The sequence below is a fragment of the Podarcis gaigeae genome (genome assembly GCF_964106915.1).
Source record: "Podarcis gaigeae genome assembly, chromosome: 17".
Taxonomy (NCBI): domain Eukaryota; kingdom Metazoa; phylum Chordata; class Lepidosauria; order Squamata; family Lacertidae; genus Podarcis; species Podarcis gaigeae.
The window spans coordinates 34,013,151-34,028,060 of NC_139694.1; the positions used below are offsets into that span (position 1 = coordinate 34,013,151).

The 14,910-nt window shown below is 45.7% G+C and overlaps 2 protein-coding genes across 3 annotated transcripts in view; one reads left to right on the forward strand and one right to left on the reverse strand.

The window, feature by feature from the left end:
* Positions 1 to 14,910, reverse strand: part of IL27RA (interleukin 27 receptor subunit alpha) — an 818,781-nt gene that overhangs the window by 350,470 nt on the left and 453,401 nt on the right. The gene's annotated exons all lie outside the window — the stretch shown is intronic.
* TUBB4A (tubulin beta 4A class IVa) overlaps positions 1 to 14,910 on the forward strand; it is a 217,215-nt gene that overhangs the window by 187,340 nt on the left and 14,965 nt on the right. Inside the window, exon 2 of the mRNA XM_083719270.1 lies at positions 12,961 to 13,211. Within this exon, the coding sequence (XP_083575396.1) occupies positions 12,961 to 13,211 (251 nt within the window). The remainder of the gene's footprint in view (positions 1 to 12,960; positions 13,212 to 14,910) is intronic.

Sequence of the window (14,910 nt, forward strand, 5' to 3'; positions counted from 1 at the left end):
ATCCATATTCCCCTACCAAAGAGGATAATGCATGTGTTTTGTGGAACCTCTTCATATTGCAGAGGACTGCGGAATTGGCTCTAGGGCATGAGTAGGCAAACTAAGGCCCGGGGGCTGGATGCGGCCCAATCACCTTCTCAATCCGGCCCATGGGTGGTCCAGGAATCAGTGTGTTTTTACATGAGTAGAATGTGTGCTTTCATTTAAAATGCATCTCTGGGTCTACCAGTGATCTACCACAGACGTCCAGTGATCTACTGGTAGATCACAATCTACCTGTTGGATGTGCCTGATATATGCTAAAGAGACCACAGTCTTTTTTGACCTTCATTTTAAAAAAAACAACTCTCAAATTCTGGGTAAGCACTGGAACCCCTGGAGTCTCAAAGATGAGGGTGTGTGCAGCTATAGAAAGACACTGCAAAGCAGAAACCTTCTGTATTTCTGTATATCTAGAGAGATGGGGTGGAAACAACCATGATGGTGGTTAATACAAGCCAGATAGATGTAAAGGGGTCTTAAAAAAATAAAAATAAAAATTGGATTTTCAGATTAAAATTTTACAGTCACATATGCAACAATCAACATAAACACAAGTTTTCAAAGAATCTCCTGGACTTCCCTCCTCGCCTTTGTGGGTCCTATTCTTAATCATGTCCTCCTGCATCTTTTATGATAATCCAGATCTTTTACCTCTCCATTATGTCCAAAATTCACCCTTAAACTACAAGTGTTATTCCAATCCTACTAACAATTTTAACTGTTTACAATGGTTTTAAGGTAAGTTATAAATTTCCCCCATTCCTTATTAAAATTTTGGTCTTCCTGATTTCTGATTCTTCCGGTCATTTTTGCCATTTTGGCATAATCCATCAACTTGATCTGCCATTCTTCTCTGGTAGGGACTTTATCTTCTTTCCATCTCTGGGCCAATAACATCTGCACAGCTGTGGTCACATACATAAATAGTGTTTTCTGCTCTGTTGGGATTTCAGCACTTAGAATTCCGAACAGGAAGGCTTTAGGGTTTTTTAAGAAAATGTTATTTTAAACATCTTTTCAACTCATTATATATCATTTCCCAAAATTCTTTTACTACCTTACATTTCCACCACATATGATAGATGGTGCCTTCTTTTTTCTTACATTTCCAGCATACATTTGACCCCGTTTTACACATTTTTGCTAATTTGCTAGAAGTTAAATAGCAATCATTTTCATATAGTTTTCTTTCAACGTGTAACATGCTGTGAATTTTAAATCCCAATTCCATAACTTAGCAGGGGGTCTTAGCAGAATCATGGTTAAGGTCTCATCTATATCCAAAGAATATGTCAGCTATAATCACAACAGGGCACCTGAAAAATCTGAATTGAATGTGTCAGTTTTCACAGCCAGCGTATCCTGGTGTATATATGAGAACCGACATGAACCTAGGCTGAATTCATGTGACTGTGCCACCACAAACAAAACTCATGTTTTGAGCTAACAGCAACCAGTTGCCAGAAACCTTGGCTGCAATGTTTGTAAACGTTGGCCCTAATCTAGCTGTTTGCATGTCTCCCTGGTGAGATCATCAGTAATACCGTATTTCACCGCATAATAGTCACCACTGCATAACAATCGCACCCTTTGCGGGGGACCTAAAATCGGTCCCAAAGCATTCACCACATAATAGTCTCAGGGGGGTTCTCAATGGGCATTCTCAGTACCAGACAAAGGCGAGAGGGGAGCAGGTGGGTGGACAAAACTGTCATGAGTGAGACACAAGAAACTTGGATGGCACCAAAACAGTTAGTAACAAATAATAAGCATAAGTATGTTTGTTAATAAAAATTGTTTCCTCACATAACGGTCATCCCTTGGGCTTCTCGCCACATAATAGTCACACACACACCCCTTTTTTAAAAAAAGAAAAAGAAAAATCAGGATTAAAAATGTGGTGATTCTGCAGTAAAATATGGTAATCAGTTCAGTGGTCGCATGGATTGTCAAGATTATCGCTGGTGATCTAACCAGAGCTATTGAATCTATGTCATAGATGCTCTCTTCCAACTCTACAGTTCTATGATTTTATTATTCTCTATATGCGACACCTTCAGTTCTAGATTGGATCTCTTTTCACACTCGGCCTGAAAGAGGCATACATAGAAACATCCTTCCATCTGTGTGGAACAGCATGAGTATTCATACTGGAGAAAGTTATACACATTAGTCATAATGTGCAGTGGCGTAGCGTAGGTTGTCAGCACCCGGGGCAAGGCAAGTAATTTGTGCCCCCTAACCCGTGGATTTGCGCCCCCTAACCCTAACCCCCAGATGTTGTGCCCGGTGCGGCCGCCCCCCCCTGCACCCCCACGCCACTGATAATGTGTAATGTGAGGAGCGGCTCTTTGTTTGTCAAATTTTCTAGTTCCAGAGATCCATTTCCTTCTAGGCTGTAGAGGATTCTGGGAAATGTTCTAGTCTCTACACTCTAAGACAACTTTCCACAGCAGGGAAAGATCAATAGCGCTGAGCCTGCTGTCTTTCAGGGAAGCTTCTGAGGAGCGCTGGGATTCCCCATCACTAGGCGAGATTAAAAGGAGCTTTTAAATCAATAGTTATTTAAAGAAAACGGTCCTGCTTTGGTATGCCTGTCATGTTTGTCTTCGTGATGAAGTAGAATTACCAAAGAAGGTTTTGGCATTGCTTACAACAATGATGCAAATTCTCACCTACTTTAATGATTTCCATAACTTTCCTGAGGTAGTTGTGGTAACCATTTTCTTCTAACTGAATCTCCCCCTTGATTTAAAATAATTGTACCCTTATTACGTATGACCGATCTCAAAATGGTGGCTGCCGTGGGCGCCACTTCTCTGCTGGTGTTCCTCAGAATTGCTCCCCTGCGTCCATTCATGGAGAACATCAGTTCCTGCTGCCATTACAAAGCTTGTCTGTGCCTAAGAGCAGTTGGCCTCATATGGCCCAATGTCCAAGAGGTGGCAAGGGGCAGCTTGCTTGTGCCAGTTTCGAGAGAAGTTGAGCTTGTTTGAACTTGGAGCCGTGAGTGACCCGTTGTGTGGCACAACTAGCCAAAATGCAGCCCACTAGCCATTCATGGCAGACCAGCTAGGGCTCCATAAGCCTCCAGATTTTGCTGCCTGCCTGGGACCGCAAAAGCAGGGAGCTTATCAAGCACCTGGCTGGCCAAAACCCAAGCCTTTTCCATCTTATCTTATCCCTAGCTAGAGCATCCAAAACCTGGACTGAGAGTTAGGAGGAAAGAAAAGAAGCAGAAGGTGGTATCGGGAACGCTCATAATTGAGGGCTGGAAAAGCAAAAAGAGACTTCAGATGAAAGAAGGGAGGGAGCTTGTTGTATAATGCATAACTTGGACTCGGGCCCAGTACTTATGCTCCTGTTTGCTCTTTCCCTGGGCTGCTTTCCCAGGCACGTGGTCTTCATCCTGGTCCATTGTATCAGGCACAAATTCCCCCTTCCGCAAGGAATCAGGTCTTTTGAGGCTGTCTGCCCTCAAGTGACCAGCTACGCAAAAGGTTGCGAGTAGAAACAGGGAGAATCCCAGAGATGTCTGAGAAGGGAGGACTCCACTGCAAAAGGCTCAGTGTGATGCACAAAAAGCAGACTGTCTGGCACACAGAAAAAAGGTGTAAAGGTAAAGGTAAAGGTACCCCTGCCCGTACGGGCCAGTCTTGACAGACTCTGGGGTTGTGCGCCCATCTCACTCAAGAGGCCAGGGGCCAGCGCTGTCCGGAGACACTTCCGGGTCACGTGGCCAGCGTGACATCGCTGCTCTGGCGAGCCAGAGCCGCACACGGAAACGCCGTTTACCTTCCCGCTGGTAAGCGGTCCCTATTTATCTACTTGCACCCGGGGGTGCTTTCGAACTGCTAGGTTGGCAGGCGCTGGGACCGAGCAGTGGGAGCGCACCCCGCTGCAGGGATTCGAACCGCCGACCTTTCGATCGGCAAGTCCTAGGCACTGAGGCTTTAACCCACAGCGCCACCTGCATCCCTGAAAAAAGGTGGGATGTAAATAAATACAATATACAAACAAGCAAACCATATTTTATGTTAACTATGGTTTTACATAGCATTTGACCCAAGCCAGTCACACACAGAGCACAGCCTTTATTACCACTTCCAGTTTAAAATGGTGCAAGTTTTCCACTTGTTATATTTATCCATTGCAATACGTAGATGGTTTTCAACACACAGAATCTGCAGGATGGAAGGGCAAATAGCTGCTTTTGACTTTTACAGGAACTAAGAGTACTATTCTAGCCTTTTTCTTTTTTTTTCTTTTAGCAAAGGAGGGACACTGGGATCAGAGAAGGTGGAGAGTAAGCAAGCAATTTCTAGCAATGAGTAATTCCAAGCCATTAGGGGAATATATCTTGCCATTAGCTTCCACTGATAAAACTTCAGTCAAGCATCCTGGACTATTAACAAGTCATCAGCCTAGCAAAGGATTATCTCCCAGAACTCATGACAAACTTCTGTTCTTATTCATGTGGGAAGTGTGTTATTCTGTATAAGAATAACTTACAGAATGCATGATGTCCATAAACATAATATAAACTTTTATAGGTCTGGGTAAAAGGTGAGGAAGTCAATGAAACAAGCGTATGAAAGTTAGGATTGAAAATATTGGAAGTGCTTTTAATTACTTTTGTTTTGTCTTGTTAATTTAATGTTTTATGTAGTGTTTTTGTTTTTGTTTATGTCTTTGTATGTTAAATTTTTCTTTTTTCTTTTTGTAATTTCCAAAATCTTAATAAATATTATTAAAAAAAAACACAAAACCACGTTTTTGGGCCACGGTATGGCCAGGAAGCCGTGGATCCGTGATTTTTGTGGTGGATGATGTGCCCCTGGCCATGATGTTTGAACTGATGGTGACTTTGGGCTGGTCTTGTGCAAAAATCATGAGGGTCCATGAGGATCCGTGTTTTTTAACCATGTTTTTGCACCCCTGTGGCCCCACGAAATAGGGGATGCGTGATTTTTTTGATGCTGTCTACAGAGTAAGACATAGTCTACAGTATCATGGTGGTTTTATTTAATTTGAATGAAAAAATCATATGAATTCACAAGGATCTGTCTAGATCCGCCTTTTACCTTTTTCCAACTTTTATTAACTATTTGCAGAATGAGGAGTCTCTGCTGAAGGAAGCCATAGCTTCTCTGTTGCTAAATCACTCTCCTGCCCACAAATGCCTTCTGGCCTCTTAAGCAGGAAGGCGGGCACTTGCTCCTGCTGTGTGCAAACAAAAGTAATACAATACTGCAGAATAACACAACAACTCACCCTAGTTTCTTTTTTCAAGAGGTTGGGGGGGGGGGTCCTGCTTTTACACGGTTGAAATTGTTGTAAACAAAATCTGTCCTTTTCCCCTTATCCAAGAGCCCGTATGGAGTCCTTAAGTGGGTTCTCTATTGGTAGGAGAAAATAACAGAGGCCAACCAGAGAATATTGAGAAGCAAAGCAGCTAGTAAGCCTGATCTTTATTCAACTGTTGCAACAGGGTGCTCCCCCACACGCAGGAGATAGGTGGAGAGCCCTTATGTAGACTTTTGGAATTGCCCACCCTCAAACTCCAGACCACCCCCAGAAACATCATACATACATCACAGAAGGGGTGTAGCCCAGGACCACCTCCCTCAATACATCATACATACATTACTGGGGGCGGTCTAAAACAGAATCCTGAATGTATTGTTTATCTCCTGTCTGGCAGGCTACCTGCTTGCATTATCTGGGTTTTGGCCACTCTTTTGTTATTATAACTACCGTATTTTTTGCTCTATAAGACTCACTTTTTCCCTCCTAAAAAGTAAGCAGAAATGTGTGTGCGTCTTATGGAGCGAACGCAGGCTGCGCAGCTATCCCAGAAGCCAGAACAGCAAGAGGGATTGCTGCTTTCACTGCGCAGTGATCCCTCTTGCTGTTCTGGCTTCTGAGATTCAGAATATTTTTTTTCTTGTTTTCCTCCTCCAAAAACTAGGTGCCTGGTGCGTCTTATACGGTACTTGTTTCCTCAATCCAGGTCACAGGCTCACCCTATTCACACCTTAAATGTGCCCTTAAGGCAGGATTGGTGAGCACAGAGACATTGGGGAGGTTTTTTTCATTTCCTCCCTCCTTGGACAGAAACATTTGGTCAGTTTGGGAGAGTCAAAATGGTTTCAGGACTTTCTTCCTATACTGTTTCAGACATGTGGTGTATATATTTATGTACGTGTTTGCCTTGAACATTTAATTTATATATTGGAGACCTTAAATTCTTATAACAAAATGATAAAAGGAAGGGCATTGATCTGACCTAGAACATCAAAGAAGACTTTGATAATTTGGTCGCCTTATTCCTGGAATTGATGATAATACGGTCCCAACTCCTGGAGAGGCGTGGTTGGCGTGGTTGCCCCACCAGGCGGCAATCAACAGAGCCAGAAAAATTGCGGATTGTGCCGTGGCACAGAACGTGCAACTATTGTGGGGCTGGGTGATACGGCACCCCACCATTACATTCGACCAGGAGGCCTTGTTGCACTGTGATGGTGTTCCCCTTACCAATGATATTTGGCTGGCTGATATCGTCAATGGCATTAGGGGTTGGCTGCAGGTATGAGGGTGTTGGTGGCAAGCCTTTTGGCTCGGGTGGCGGCTAAGCATTGGGTAAGCCTTGTCATGGGAGGGGCGGCTGTTGCCTCTGGCCTGTCTCTCCCCTTAAAGGGATCTGGGTGTGTGCTTCCTGTCTGAGGGCCATGCCATGACCCCATCGGTGACCCTGGGGGTGCTCAATTGATGTACGTCATAGGGCTCCCCCTATCAGTGGTTGACCCTTTCGGGACTCCTGCAGATGGGCAGGAGTCAGGATGTAGTATTAAAGGTAAAGGGACCCCTGACCATTAGGTCCAGTCCTGGCCAACTCTGGGGTTGCAGCGCTCATCTCGCTTTATTGGCCGAGGGAGCCGGCGTACAGCTTCTGGGTCATGTGGGCAGCATGACTAAGCCGCTTCTAGCAAACCAGAGCAGCACACGGAAATGCCGTTTACCTTCCTGCTTGAGCGGTACCTATTTATCTACTTGCAGTTTGCCGTGCTTTTGAACTGCTAGGTGGGCAGGAGCAGGGACCGAGCAACGGGAGCTCACCCCGTCGTGGGGATTCGAACTGCCAACCTTCTGATCAGCAAGTCCTAGGCTCTGTGGTTTAACCCACAGTGCCACCCATGTCCCTAGGATGTAGCATTGCTTCACCCAGTTGCCTAAGCCAAACCGCTCACATCTGTAACCAATAAAGTTGTGGCCTGATTTATCCCATTAACCCAACATATTCGTGCCTTTCTGTTTATTTATGAGGGAACTGCGGGGCCCGGGGCCTTGCCACACAAAGGTGCCTGTATGCAAACAAATGAAGACAGGATCACATCTGTATTCAGCTTTGGGTTAGAGGGGTCTGTTGAGATGCTGACTGGAGTGAAAATGCAATTAGATTTATCTTCGCTGCAACATAGAGTGTGTTTGGTATGGTATATTTTTTCCCCCTGTACTGCCAGATTTCATCATGACTGCGTTATGATTTCAGTTGATTTAGATACACGTACTCTGTTAGCAAAAATTATTAACTTCAAATATCCACATATCCTATTACGTAATTAACTGTTATTATTATTTGTCTGCCTCTGGATTACAGTATGAGATATTGCTTTATCTGAATGTCTGGCACAAAACCAATCAGTCAGTTTTGGCGTGGATTAGTCTCTATTTTTTTAATTATATAACTTGGGGAAGTCATGTGATTACTCCTCCCATGACTCACTCCTCATTGTGGTTGGGCTATATTGTATAGACCCATCTTTAATATTTAACTGTACTTTGTGATAACAGATGATAACTGTGGACTGTGTCCTACTTGCAACATGGGCATATGCAGAAGATCATGTTTGGCTCTTAATCATAATAAGGCACTTAAAGATTTTTCCGTGGTAAGTAATCAATCGGTCAAATTAATTAATTAATAATAGCAATCACATGGCTTCTCACCTTCCATTTCCTTTTCCGGGTTGCAATAGGGGGCAAATAATACTAGGCAGTTTTTCTTTTTCTTTTCTTTTCTTTAAAAAAAGAAATCATTTTGGGGCAGATAGAGGGACACACTGCTACCAGACCACTACCATATAAACATTTCTGGGTTACTTCATCTTCATTATCTCCTACAAACAACTTCCACCACCCTAACAAAAGAAACACATAGTATAATTAGGAAGTCCAGTTTGAAGACGTTCGCCTGATTCACACATTATTTTAAACCATAGTTAAAAGCTTAACTATAGTTTAAAAGTGAATGTGCAGTGTGTTTAACACCTCCCCTGTGTTAGGGTTACGTGATTGGAGTTCTCTGATCTGGGCCTTGTGCAGAGAATGAATCGATAAGTTCTCCACACCAAGAAAAGAGTTCCAAAGTTTTACTGCAAACTTCTTTAAAATGGTTACAAAATATATACATTGTAAATGCAAATCGACACATTGCTCTTAAACAATGAGCAACGCAGTCCAGTTTTCTTTAGGTTCTTACTTGTTGATGGTCCCAGAGAGTTTAGCAAGTTACTTGTTCGATATGCCAGTGGCTTCTGAGAGAAAACCAGATATTGTGCCCATCTCTAATCTAGAGCATATTTGAAATATACTCGGAGTCCTGTAGTGATTTCATGCTCTTTAATGCCGCTTGTAAAACAGTGACTGAATTGCCCCCCAAACCTCAGGCTTTTATATACACTATTTACACAATGGGTCTCGTCTGATTGGCTGATTCTGCTTCCCTCCTGGAGCCTGATTGGTCTTTTCCTGCAAGCCAATCAGTTGTTGCATTCTACGATCCTACTTGCCTATTGTTCTAGGATCCAAGCTTAGAACAGTATTAGTTCAGACAGAGCAGTGGAATGCCCCGACCAGTGCTCCATGTGAACGGACTTTGCACAATCAGACGTGCTCCCAAAGTATTGGCCATGTGCAGGTCTCCTTTGAGAGATATTCATTGGCAGGAAGGAAGAAACAAAGACTCCACCGCCTTGTTGAGGCTTTAGCTACACAAGTGCCTTTTGCACTCGCTACCGCTCTCTGCAGAACAGACATTCTGAAAAAGCAAACCTCCACATAGCATTTTAGGCACATTAAACTTTTACGAGAGGAGATATGATAGCCATCTTCAAATATCTAAAGGGTTGTCACATGGAAGATGGAGCAAGCTTGTTTTCCCCTGCCCCAGATGGTAGGATCTGAATCAATGGCTTCAAGTTACAAGAAAGGAGATTCTGGCTAAACATTGTGAAGAAATTTCTGTTTGCCAGTGGGACAGACTCCTGCGGGTGGCTGTGTGTGAACTCTTCTTCATTTGAGGTTTTTAAGCAGAGGTTCGATGGCCATCTGTCAGGGATGCTTTAGTCAAGTTTCACTACATTCAGTGTGGCTTACTCCTAGTGTCCACAGGGTAGTAGCCTTAAAATTGCTCTCTGTTTAAAGGCTGATAGCAAAAGGGCCCGGTTCACAGGCTCTTGTAAGCATTTACAAGCACAGTTGATAGAAAACCCACCTGCTCCGTGCTTTGAATGGAATCTGCCTCTCTGGGTCTCCCCTCCTCTTGTGCAGCTTCCAAGCTTTCAATGGATGCCAGCATATAATAGGATAATGAGGGATAATAGATACTCTGGCGTCCTGGTAATTAATACCCTCAGAATGGCATCCCATGTAGTCACACAATACCAATCTGTTCAACCAGTTTGGGCAGACATGGCAACAAGTTAATAGGAAGCTCTGCAGATATCCAGAGGGTGTGGGGGACAACAACCCCCAAGCCACTAATCTGGAGTGACAACACATCTCAGTTCCCTAAGTCTGTGTGTAGAAATCTCTGACCACTGCACGACTGGCATGCTGCACATTGCGCAAATGTAAGACTTAGCGCACATTGCCCCTCTCACTTTTGCTTCAGGCCACACCCTCAGACACGCCCACTGCAGGGGAATGTGTCCGGGTCAGTCCAAGACATTTTAGCACCTGAGGCAAACGACAACTGCTTCTCCCCAACAGGCAAGAAGGGATGAGTGAAGCTCTGCATCAGGGGCAAGGGTAGGAGACCTCCTACCTGCCAAGGTGACCCGGTAAAGGTCCACGGCAGCAGTGGGTGATGCTTTCCTTGAAGGCCAGATCTGCTGCCCCTGTGCATTCTGCCACCTGAGGCGGCTGCTTCACCTTGCCTCCTGGGTGGACCGGGCCTGGAATGTGCCCTTGAGCTGAAAAAGGCTCCCCCCTGCTGCTGTACATACACACCCTGACATCCGAGGCTCCAAGCATCCCAGGGAAGCAGAATTTGCCTGAACATTAGGAGGACCTCTTACCTGTAAGGCCCCTTAGACTATATAGAGCAGCCTGCCTCTGGAGGTGGTGTGATGGGCTCTCTTTTGGGGGCGGGGTTTAAGCAGAGGCTGGTAGGCTTATCCGCAAGGGATGCTGTGGTTCCATTCTGCATTTGCAAGACACTGCCTTGAGAAATGGGAATGGACTAGATGACCGCTAAGGTTCCTTCCAGCACCATAGAATGACAGAATTCTAATGACCGAATATGCAGAATTTGACCAGTTATCAGAAAGAATAAGAAATAAATCGAAGGAAGTATTTACCGCAAAATGGGAAGTCTTTAAAATTTATTTGAAAAATAGCAACAGCAGTTAGAAGTCTGTAGCAGCATTTGAATAACTTCAGTAGGAGTTTTAAATCTGATGGAAAACCTAGGATAGAGTAAATAACATTAAAGCCAAAATATGCTATAATATGGCACTGAATAACGGATGAGAAATAGAAGTAAGGAGTAGAAAGGAAGTCAGCTACATAGGAAAAGTCATCTTTATGTTAAATGTATTGTGAGCAATATTCAGTGTATTGATGTTGTTGTTTTGTTTTGTGTTTTTTTCTTTTCTTCTTTCTTAGTTGTTAGGTGATGGATATCTGTGTATCTTCATATTTTCTTTTTGTATGTGGTGTATTAAAATGAAATAAAAACTATTAAAAAAGAATCACAGAATTCTAATGAAGAATTCTTCTTCTTTTTAAAGCGCCACTTCACTAATGCACACCCTGTGTCTAAATCCAGTGCTGGATTATTTCCTACTGCAAAAAGTATAAAAACAGAATGTTGGGGAACTCCTTGCTCTGGGAAAAAAAATATTTTCCTCAATGCAGTGGTACCTTGGTGGTCGAATGGCTTGGCTCCTGAACAAATCGGCTCCCAAGTAAGTGTTCTGGTTTGCACACGTTTTTTGGAAGCCGAATGTCCAACACAGCTTCTGATTGAGTGCAGGAAGCTTCTGCATCCAATCAGATGCCTTGGTTTTCGAACAGTTCTGGGAGTTGAACGGACTCCTGGAACTGATTAAGTTTGACAACCAAGGTAGCACTGTATTGGCTATATATCCAAAAGCAGGTGAAGATGACTATTTGAATAAGTATTATACTCTGTTTGGGGATTTTTGTTATCTTTCCCTGAATAACTTGGTGTATTTTTAAGCACCCATTGCAGACCCCAAAGCCACAGGCGTGTGTTTTCCCCACTGGAGAACACGGCTCAGGAACACAGCCTAGACTGTCACTGCCATTACAAGTCTTTTCCTCTTGAACGGCCAACGCAGGTGGGGAAAGTCCAGAATCTTGGCCACATCCTGCTCATGCCGTGCATCCTCAAAGATCCATAGGGAACAGCAGTTGGCATCGCAACACCTCTGAGCTCAAGCAGGGGTGCTTTTCCTGCTCCCCTAGCCCCCTACCCCCGGTGCCCCAACACCATGTCAGTTTGCATTTCTTAGTGCAGAAAGTATTGATCCGATGTGTAGAGATATTTTCTATTTTAATTAATTCAAGAAGGTTCTGGAAGCTTCTGTGTGTGGAAGTAACACAGAGAAGGTTCATGATGTTTGGGTTATTCCTTCAGAGAAGCTGAGTAAGTACAGCTGGCTTAAACTGGTCCTGTTACCTCTTCTGTCAAGGTCATGCTGCCTGTAATAATAGTAGACCATATAAAGTAAGCAGCACATAAGCAGCACACAAAATGCTACCAAACCATTCTACGTTCTAAATCTTATATTAATAATCCAAAAATTGAGAGAGCTATGTACAAGATCTACTACAGAAGCCACAAACAGAAAACTCATTCAAATTGTGTCCAAAAGGAAGATTCAGTCTTTAAAGTTCCTTTAGCCAGGCTCTTGTAGATATCAACAAAAGTAAGTTTGATCAAACGAAGTGTCGGCGATGTGGCGCTCAAGGGTTAGATATTAACGAGGATAAGTTTGATCAAACGAAGAGTCGGTGATGTTACGCACAAGAGTTAGACAGGGTGCTGGCGTTTGTCACCTGCTTTGCCTATGAAGAGTCTCGGGTTTCTTCAGTAAGTTCTCTCTCACGGTTTTGATATATTTATAAACATTCAACTTCATATGCTAAGTTCTTTCTTGACTTGAGCATTTATTCATTTACTAAGACTGTAATAATAGGCCAGAAGGAGCCTGGGATTCACTTTCTTGCTATCTCTCTTTCCTTCTGTGTGATATTCTGTAGATAGTATGCTAAGTGTTAAAGCTTGGTCTTATTATAAGTTGTTGTAAGTTTAAGTTAAGTCTGCAGCAACTGGATTTCTTATGGACAGTGCCAGTCCTGAATGTATTGGATTTGTGACCATTGCTCTGCTGGATGAAATACAATTGCCTCTGATCTATTTTGGGGGGGATCCCGCAACGTGTTTAAGTATTTGCTCTGCTACCTATACGTTGGGAATTCTGCTCTGGATCAGTATTGAGTAGAATTACAGGACGCACCAGGCCAGGACACAGAAGAGGCCAACCGCTCGGGCGTCTTGGTAACGCGGCGGCAGCCGGGAGGGCTGACAAGCGAGGGAGGCGGGGAGCATCGGCGGCGGCGGCTGCGTCGACGGGCAGCTTCGGCCCATGCGCAGTGCCGGGCGCCTGCCCTTCCCTTCCCTTCCCCGCCGGGCCCTATTTAAGGCGCGCGAGCGCAGCGGCCAGAGGCAGAGAAGCGCGAAGGAGCGGCGAGACGAGGATCGGAGTCCCTGCGCAGCGTCCAGCCACCGCCACAAGACCATGAGGGAGATCGTGCACCTGCAGGCCGGCCAATGCGGCAACCAGATCGGGGCCAAGGTTAGGGCACGGGGCAGGGGCACGGGGACCCCGGGGTGGGGGGACTTGGGCCAGGTTCCGATTGCCCCCCCCCCCCCACGGCCATGGGGCCTCCTGGCTCTCGGGGCGGGCGGGCGGACGGATCCCCAAAAAAGGGCGCTCGGACCCTTCGCCCCCTTTCCAGCTGGGCGGAGGCGCATCGGCTGGTCTCCTCTTCCACGATCTCGGCGCCTTTTTCCTGGGCGGCCTGGCGCGCGCCATGCGGTGGGGGGCGGGAAAGGAAGACTTAGATCTGGAGGGGGGGGGGGTCCTCCAGTTTTCCCTGCCCCCGACCCCGACCCCCGTAGGGAATTGTAGCGCGGCGGCTTCCCGGTGGCGGCTCCTTGCCGGATCGTGCCTGGAGCGCAGAGTGGGGGACCCGGGAACGATGACGAAGCGCTTGGCTCCGTGCGCCACGGAGAGCGGCTGCCTCGGTTGCGCCCAACCGATCCCCGATTGGCGCGTCTGGCGCTGCCTTTGCGCGCCTTGTTTTCCCGCCTGTGGGAGGGGGGGGGCTGTGGATCTCTGCATTGCGGCCGCCAACATGGCTTCCGCCCGTAGCCGCTTACGAAGGCATCTGGAGGGGGGCGATCTCCTCCGGGATCTTCGCCCCCTTCCTCTCCTGCGCCGCAGACGGATTCCCAGAAGGGGCTCTCCGTCGCTGGTGGAAGGCTAGACACCCCCTTCCCTCGTCGGTGAGATTTTGGCGCAGTCTGGTTAGGTCTCGAGGGAGGGCGAGGCTTGGCCGAGCTGCCTTGCTGCCACCCAGCCGTTGAAGAGATTTGTCTTTTTGATTTGATCGCTTCATCGATCTCCCTCCTTTCCTCCAAATGGTGGTCAAGGCGACCTTTTGGCGTCGTCCAGTTTAGTGGGACAGCGCTGGGAAGCCTGGAGACGTTTCCCGAAGGAACGCGTGGCAAAAGATTCTCTCTCCCTAACATGGATGCAGAGGGAACCCGAACATGCTGTATAATGCTGCGTGAGAATGCAGCAGAATCAACATGTGCCAAGCACACTGCGGTGCGGACGCTGCGCAGCAACAGGGGAATGAGAACTGTGTCAGAACTCTGCCTGGTGCAAAGCAGAATCAAACAGAAGGCATTCTGTCCTCCCCCAACAGCGTCTCCAGGGATGGGGAAACATGGCCCCCTGGATGTTCCTCGACTCTTCACCTCCATCAGTCATGGCCAGCCAGGCCAGTGGTCAGAGGCGATGGTGGTTGTAGTCAGACAACATCTGGGTAGCACCAGGTTTCCATGCAGTGTAGGATGGGCACCCTTTGGGTATGCTTATTGGGCTAAATTAGCACACCTAAAATTGCCTGTTCTGTTTGGTTGTTTACTTAGGTCAGTTCCCATGATGCTTGAGGAAAGATGTTTTTTGAACTGTGTCATGACAGCCTCCATTATGGCCAGAAGTATATTGAAATTTATTTATTTTTTAATTATTATTTTGGGATTTTTACATGCATTATATTATCTCCTTCCAATTTTTAAATTTCACGTACAATTTTTCCTTCCCCTCCCTTTCCCCCCCCCCCCAATATCCATTGGAAGGGTTGAAACAATTATCCTCAGCCACGGGCATAGCCTCTTTAGTTTCCACCGAATGTCTTTTGTTCCAGTAGTTTCTATCCATTGAAGATAGGAGTTCCATCTGTTCCTTATCATGGTGGACTTGA